Below are 8,621 nucleotides of genomic sequence, written 5' to 3' on the forward strand. Positions count from 1 at the left end.
TCTTTGGGATAATCCCACAAAGGTACCTGAGAAAGAGTTCGCAAAAGGTTAAAAAGGTGGAATAATTTATACTCGATATAGGCTACTAAAATTCGGAGGTAAGTTATTGTAGTTTACCCTCTATGTAATCCGTTCTCCGTTTTTTTTTTTCTTATTAAAGGTTCAGACTAGTTGACCTTTGTTCGTGAGCGCAAACGTCCACAAGGGTTACGCGTTCCAATGTATGCGGTCCAAAAAGAAGAAAAAAAAAAACACGCCGGATTCTGGGCTGCTTATTACGGCGACTACGGAGAGATGAGCGGAATCACTTGGTTTTCCGCATTCTACGACCCTGTATAGAAGCTTTTAATGAAAAATCCATACCGCGTAAGATTCATGGTATGCTGGCTTTAAAACGACGGTCTATCCGCAGATATCGTCTTGCAACGTCTGTGCTCAGTATTTGCCTTCTCCACCCAGTTATTATGTTGATTTACTCAGTAAAAGTTTGTGTAATTTTTCGTCAACTCTAGCCGAATTTTCGAAAAACTACTCACCAAAGCTTCTGTTTTTTGCTTTTTATCAATTCAATTTTTGATTTTATCAATTCAATTTTTGAATTGATGAAAAGCGAGTGACGCCGAATCGCCAGAGTAGTCACCTATCGAAGGTGTGAGATGCCTGGCAGACCATGCCTGGGCCGCGATAACCATTCCAGCTATAGAATATCGCCTGCTCTATAGGAGGGCGGAGTCAGTGTTGAAATTTTGAAGTTTGTAAAGCAAAGTGAATTCAACATCATTCGAAAAAGCGTCTTTTTGTGAGAAGAACTGGCTATTTGAGGTACTGAAAAAATTCATAGAGGCAAAAAAAATTCTGTTTTGTGAAAACAGGCGGAATTCTCCCCAATTTGCTTACTCGAAAACCATGACCAGCTGTCATCCAATTATCTTAAATTTTGAAGACCGCAAGTAGAAACAAAAAGAAAATAGAGGGAAAAAAGAAATAAACAAACAATTCCGAAGAATATCTCTCTGCAGGTATAATATCCTTCCCTGTAGTTACTCTGTTCTTTTCAAATAGAGTAATTATCGCGGTAACACAGCCATAGCTCGACGTGTTTCCTAAGGTAACTGTTGAGTAGGCGTGCCCAGACGACAGTAACCTTTCATAGACGCTGTTGTGAAAGTTTGTGATTAAAATTTGAAAGGTACAGAATTTTTTGAAATTACCACCATTCAATGGACTTCTTCCCTTTAAAAAAACATATCTACTCTGATAAATTGCACAAAAGTGAGCTATTTGTAAAATCTCATGAAAAGTTTTCATCTTTACATGTCCAAAAGTGACCACAGCTGAGAAATATTGTAAAGAAAATCAGAAAAATTCATAGGAGGAAGAGTGTTCTCTATCCTGCTGCGCCTGCAGGGAGCAAGCTTAGCGATTCACGAACTACGAATGATCTCAATAGGTTATGTAAACCACCGAAGTTGTAACTTTAGCCGCAAAAAAAAGAGGAATTCTGTTGAGCTAGAAAGTTGAGGGGCAAGGGCATCGAAAAATGCTATTTTAGTCAATTTTTCTTCTTCAGTATTATGGCATTACAGCTGTGAGATTTATCAAATTAATCGCAATACTGTGTAGGATACAAATATATAACTGTCATTTTACTTGTCGAAAAATATATTAACGTCAAAAATCACATATTCTTGATACGCAATTATCTCAGACTCGGCCATGATAGTGTGTAGCTGCTTTCACAAAGTATTTTGGTGGTAGGATTTGGGATTTCTAATTGCATCAAATCGATAGAGCTCGCACACGCAAATCTATTGTTGTATAGATCTTATAATAAAGACAAACGGCTACGCGTCTACGTGTCTTATTCGTCTTCTGTCGAAGAATTAGCGATTCTACTATACGTAATGGTTCTGAAAAAGATTGTTTATGGATTCTTAACTTTTCTGAAGTCACTAAAATTAAAAAGAAGCGTTGTTTTCTCTAAACTGTACTTTTCGGACCAGAGAACTGCTCCACAAAATTTAGTATTTTCTCAACACGTTTATTAAATCATCGAAACGTTACTTGTTATTGGCAGAGTTTAAGTGATTTGTTAGAGAACTCTCTTCTCTATGATTATGTTTTAGACTTCTCTCAGAACAGCGTTATTCTAACGCTCTTTAAAAACACTTAGAACTTCTTCCCACTCTTGCATTCAATTTTCTGCAACATCTTCAATGTATTTCTAAACATTGCAAATTATTTCCAATGTTAAATTATTTTGAAAACAGCTCGAGACAATGACTGACGATAAGTATCACAAGTTCACCGATGAACATCTAGCGGATCTGTTCTCTATTGGAATTCATACAGCTTCACCTATACCTTGATCACATTAACTTCCATTCTTCTTCCTCATGTTCTTCTCTAATTGCTTTTGCGTCAGCACAACTTCCTTTTGTTCAGATAGTTGTGAACAAGTAGCCTAGTGTCCTCTCTTTCTCGAGAGAGACAAGAAGCATCGAACGTTTTTTTTTTCTTGAAAATCACCATGGAGATATCTGACCAGTCTGTTCGCATTTCATGTACATATTCTTGTTTGATAACGTGTGGAATCCAGTCGCTCACGGCTCTGATCCTTCGTCTTTGAAATACGTCACGTGTAAGAGCCAGTCCTACAGAACTTTTCCTGCAAAGTGTGGCAGCATTATCTCCATTCGCATATGTAGAATAAAACTTTGAAGCCTTTTCTTGCTCGCATAAAACGGGATTCTCCTAACAAAACCCTTCAATGGAGTGTTAATTGATGCTGACTGCATTTTTCAATTTAGAAATTCAAATAAAATGACAACTTAGCCACTGAAGCTACATTCAACATTTTATCCTCGAAAAAAGGAGAAACGGTTCTCTATGGGAAATTTTACTTGGCGTCTTTTTCCGTACAAACAAAGGTATGCATAAATAGAAGAAACTGTATCTTTGGACTCGATTTTTGAAGTGTAAACAATTATATAGTTCACCTAGACCGGTGCATTGTATTTATCAAACTTCTAGGAAATGATGGAGTATTAATTTTCTTCCATGTTTGTCCTAAAAGCTTAGGTTTTTCAAAATCTGGTTTCATATCTAAAACTTAACCTCTCTAATTATCGATGGATAGAAAGCGGCAAAATTGTGCGGGACCTACAATTGCCTGCGTTCTTCAGATGAATGAACTAGCGATTCATCTGAAACAGTTATCAAAGTATTGAACATATCGAATTTCCTAGATTGTGAACGTTTGCGAGAATATAACGTTAAGGTAGCATAGACATAATCAATGGTGCTTGGAGTTTAAAGGCAGCACCCCAGGAATCTGAGGTGGTGCAGATTTCAGGTGGAGTATTCGTATACAGGATGGGAGACTACGAAGAGGAGGGTGATTCCGCCCATTTCTTGCTAATTGCCGTAAAAAACGGCCCGGAAGATACGGCTTCATTCGTTTTGGTGCACCATTTTGTACAAGAGGTTCGATTGGAGCGCGCCAGTCTTGTGCGGCGCCGCATCTTCCGGGCCGTTTTTTCCGGCAATTAGCAAGAAGTGGACGGAATCACCTCCCTCTCCGTAGTCTCCCATTTCGTATACGAATACTCCACCTGAAATCTGCACCACCTCAGATTCGTGGGGTGATGCCTTTAACTATATACGTCGATAATTGGAGGCAGCATTCCACTAAGTAACGATTTCGTGATATCCCTACGTAAAGATATGCTTATTGATGTAGATCACGAGCATGAGCGCGCTCACGTTCAATTGTCCCTAATTCTCCTGGAAAGTGGCGCTGGAAATGGTCTCGTCGTTCAAATTTTCTTGCGAGGCATTTAACAACGTCTCACGTGTGCGGGCGTGGGGATAAACCGTGCGTCTGCGAGCGAGTGTGCAATGCATGGTCTGCTGTCTCACCTTCCAACACTTAACGTGGAAGGACTCCTACATCCTCAATTTTGCGGGATGCTGCCTTTAATGCCATTAATTACGGGAATATAAGGCGTGAACGTGTAGCAGGTAGTCGAATGCAGATCTCAAAGGAAGAAGGTACTCCTTACTTGGAACCACACTTTGCCAAAACATGGACCTTGTAGATTACTGTGCTTTGTAGTCATTTGATGGCTCGTTCACAAATTCTTTCTTTTAGATTTTACTCACAGCACATTAGTCGTTATGCTAAGAATTATTACTAACCTACAACGTTGCTTGAAAACATCGTTGAGCAGCTTGATCGAAAGTCTGAGAAGATGAAGGCATCTCAGCAATTTTTTTTCGATTTTTGCTCCCAGTTCTAAATGTTCTTCCGCTAGTATAAAAAGAAAGAAAGAGGAGAAAAGCAGTCTTGCTCATATTTACCACTTGTTAGAATAATTATTTTTAATTTTATAATTGACAACGTACACTTGGTACAGGCGATATTCAATTGTTCAATGTGAAAGTGCCTGTAGGCGATTTTTATCGATAACGAAGTCAACCTGCAAGGCCAGTCAGAGTGTCGATATTCAGGTGTTAGTAATAACTTTAGCTGTATAAGGACTCTATTGGTATGACTCTATTTGGCTTACATGAATTGAATAGCGGGCGGATATTATGGCCTTACGCAGCTTCTACACATCTTCGCCGAGGTGATTCGTACATGAACATATCTAGGTGTTCGATCCTCCGCTAGAGTTCGCACAGAATTTGTCCTTCCGTCGTTATTGCGTGTTCTGTGAATCGTTACGATTCGAACTGAACTACCTGTCGATGCCAACTTTCTTCAGATCTTCTTTCAGTTCTTCCGTCTAGAACTTTCCTTTACGTCTAGGTATCTTTCTCCATTTAAGGTTCGGGAGCATATTCAAGGCAACTTAAATAAGCCGGTATGGTTGTAGAGTGATCAGGAAAGCGAATATGGCTTTCAGCAGCTGTTTTAGAGACCGAGAAAAGGTGTTGATGTTTTCCTCGTCTGCCGTTTTCCTTATCCTCTTCTGAGAAAAGTTCTCCGTTATGACACAACATTGGCTAAGAGAAGCCATCCAAGCAACTTCCCGCCCACAAACTCGAGATTCTCCATTGCATTTTTTATTTTGCATTGACGGCACCGCACATGTCTCCGATCCATACACGATGATGGGGCAACAGGTAGACTTGCAGGTTGACTTTGTTGACGATAAAAATCGCCTACAGGCAATTTCACTTCGAAGAGTAGGATGTAGAACTTTTGTTAGCGCATATTTGCTGAAATCTCTTTCAAACCTGCCGTCGTCTTTCACCATGAAGCCCAAAATAATAAAACTCTTCCACGTGTTACTGGTTGTTTGTTCATCTTTATTGCTGCTGGGGGTCCTGACACACATCTAATAACATTTATCAGAGAGATGTCGTAAACCGTAGGCTGCAGTCAATTTTGATACAAATCCATGACATGTTGCAACTTCGAAGGCGCGAAGCGCGTTAAAAAGACGGCCTTGGCGACGAAAGTCGAAAGAGGCTTCGAAGATTGGGAACGCCAAAACTATAATCTTGGAGCACCGCTGTCACACTTCAATAACTGTCCTCACAAAAACTACCTGGTCTGTTGCCGATGGACCAGGACGAAAGCCGGCTTGTTCATCGGGGGTGACTTCTTTTCCATTTTGACAAACTAATCCAGAACGATCCATTTCAAGATGTCCTCGGTAGTTCTTGGCTCGGTGACGGATTTTTTTTGTGGGGGAGGCATTATCATATTGTGAAAGCGTGTCTCCACGAATCAGGTGTCCTTTCGTCCATCCACATTGAACTGGTGATCCTCGGGATCTCCCGAATTCCGGCGGAGATGAAGACATTTCAACATTTCCACACTTATTCAATTGTCTTTGCCACGCGATCTTCTATTTTTATTTTCTGGACACACAGCAGAACCTCCGACGGTGGCTCATCGCTGTCACTGCGGAGTACATCGGTCGCTGGATGTGCTCGAGTTAAGGGCTGATGATACTTGTCGGTTCAGTAGGGTGTTGGAGTGTCCAATCCAGATGAGTGGCGAGTAGCGACAGCGATCCCGCTACGAGCGTGGAGGACAGATTACCTCTTCTTCTTCCCGTTTTACTGCCTTAGAAGAGCGTAGACTTTTCTCGGGTTCTTATCCCCTCGCATCTTTTCGACTTTCCTCCTTCGTTCTTAACGACCGTTCTCACGCTCACGCTACTAATACAGATGCAAGTTCCTCATCAGATGTTCTGCCGGCATCGGCCACTAGTAGTACGAGCGACACATACAGAATTGTATGAGGATCCTACCTCCGAAGATGCAGAGACAAATGTTTTCTTTTTTTGTAAGGACCAAGGACGTTTTCTTTGCAATAATTTGAATACTTCTAGTAAGTGACAGCGTGGTTCATCACTTCTCGGCCTGCAATCCAGTGTTAATCGACACCAATCGACGGGTTTTCCTTCTACATTTATAATCTTTCAGTACGGAATTTCTTTCTGCATCCTTCATCTTTCAGACCTGCCATTTCAAACTTCAGTTGAGGTTGAACTCCTCGACCGCTTTTCTGGAACCCCACCTTCAGGTTGAGAAGAACTGGGCAGTGCCCCGAATCGAATGCCACGTCCCACAGCTCTAGATTTTCGGATATGCGACAAGGAGATGTTTCTTGTCAAAACGTAGTCGAGGTGTAGTTTAAAAGTGGTCATCTTCCGCTGGCGCTGCTCTTCAAGCGTTGAAGGCCACGTAAGCTGATGACGTCGATGATTCGTCTTGATCGTTGTTGCTGTTGGATTGTTGTTTGAGATCCATTTTTCCGCTGGCATCAATTCCGACAGCAACCGTCTGCTAGTATTGATTTCATCATAAAAAGCGTTGAGATCACTGTTCGGCTGCCACCGAGTTTGAGTCCTCTGCGATCTCGCAATCCTACAGTGGGGTAATTTGAGGAGGTTGTGCTAAATTCCTCCACCAGGTTATTGCAGCCGTTCCTCACAGTTACCGTGGTGCATCCTACTTACTTCCCATTAACGTCACCCCAATATATGTGCAGTTTTCGATACAGATGTCTGGACTTCTTAACTCGCGTGTTTTCTGCAATTCACCAAATGGCGGATGCAAGCGTCGTAGCAGTCTGGACAGAGCGGCTTGTTGAACTTCACTCGACAGCACGGATGCTTGTTGAAAAAGATCCTCTCTCTCTCTCTGAGTTCTCTCTGAGGGCTTGACCCATGAGATAGGCTCTGGCAGTGTGTTGGTATAACAGTGCGGGTTATATAGCTCGTACACTCCCTAAGGCGTATATTGAGATGCGTTTTAACATTTTGACTCATTTTGTGAAAGCAGGGCCACCATGTGCAGGTAACGAAGCTTCTTTACGCGGCCTCATGACTTCTGCAGAATATTGTCCATTTAAAAGCTTGAGAATCTTGACGCTATATGAGTGCCCTAATTTTAAAAGTATGTCAAATCCTGAACTTTTTTACCTTTAATCTGTTCAAAGCTAAAGCGTTTGAAAAGTCAATTTTGAGAGACTTACAATTTTTGACGACAGTTCTCTGCACATTTATTCCGTTAATGATGCGTAAAGTGAACGAAAAGTGATGGAAGGCAGGCCTGAAATCGCCGCATATGATGGTACCTTTCCAACCACCATCAGTGAGAACACTAAGTGATTGAAAATTTGTAATTCTCATTGTTCCTCAGGTTGAGAGTGTACAGCGACATATCACATAAATACGTTTGCGTTCGTCCATGTGATTATATCCCAAAAGTCTTCTAATATAAAGAATCCCGATTCTCGGTTAGTCCTCATGGAAATGGCAAGTAAGCGAAGCCGTAAAAGGCAGCAAAAAATAATACAGCTCAGGAACCTTTCACTAGTGTAGGACAAAACCGTAGTTCAAAATGTGATCTTGTGCACATTTTGAATCTATTCGAAGTCGCGCGGCGGAACCATGAAGGTGGTGCCTTTGAGGATCTTCCTTCGATCACTTTTAGAGGTTCGAGAGATCCATTATCATGGGAGATATGTTTCCGGGCGCAGATTAGAAACCCTATGTGCCTGCGAAACTGCGTCCCATGCACCGTAGAAAGAAAGACTGTTACTACAATAGGAGAAGTGCTGTACAGTCAAGACGGAACGTCTTCATTGTGCACTACCGCGTAAGCGATTGCGTATATCTAAAATAAAGAAGTTTTCAACTTATCGCAGATGACAGGGAGCGCCTCACTAAAGCACGTGCAGTGGGTAGGTTCCAACGAGAGGATGAATTTAAGCTGTAGTACCGTCGCGTAGAGGTAAAGTGTAGTCATTCGGGAAGAGTGAAAAGCAGTTCTCGAATTTCTGGCAATTTCTACGCACTGAAAATGGCTCTCTCTTGTTTACATTTCTACAATCGTTAAACTACATAATCGATGTTGGTTGTAATATGTAGCTCTCGACTGATCCGATAAATCTTTCAAAGTTGGGATCTACTTTTTGAGTGAAACATGGCTTTTGTAGTTAATCACACTTAAACTTTCAAACTCCAAAAAATATTGTGTGAGTCATTCTCTATGAAAATAAAGGTGGAATGAATCAGTAGTTCAGCGAAATTCTTGACCAGAAACCAATGACGGTGGCCTAATGAGTTTTGCTCACAAACAACTTGTAAAGTCAA

The 8,621-nt window shown here is 41.3% G+C and overlaps 1 protein-coding gene across 1 annotated transcript; it reads right to left on the reverse strand.

The window, feature by feature from the left end:
• Positions 1 to 5,525: 5,525 nt before the first annotated feature.
• RB195_021836 (uncharacterized protein) lies at positions 5,526 to 5,816 on the reverse strand (the record flags this gene model as incomplete). The annotated part of the gene is made up of 1 exon (XM_064208746.1): positions 5,526 to 5,816. One exon carries the CDS (start codon positions 5,814 to 5,816, stop codon positions 5,526 to 5,528), a length of 291 nt encoding a protein of 96 aa, XP_064064627.1.
• Positions 5,817 to 8,621: the final 2,805 nt, after the last annotated feature.

The sequence above is a fragment of the Necator americanus genome, chromosome X (assembly GCF_031761385.1).
Source record: "Necator americanus strain Aroian chromosome X, whole genome shotgun sequence".
Lineage (NCBI taxonomy): Eukaryota > Metazoa > Nematoda > Chromadorea > Rhabditida > Ancylostomatidae > Necator > Necator americanus.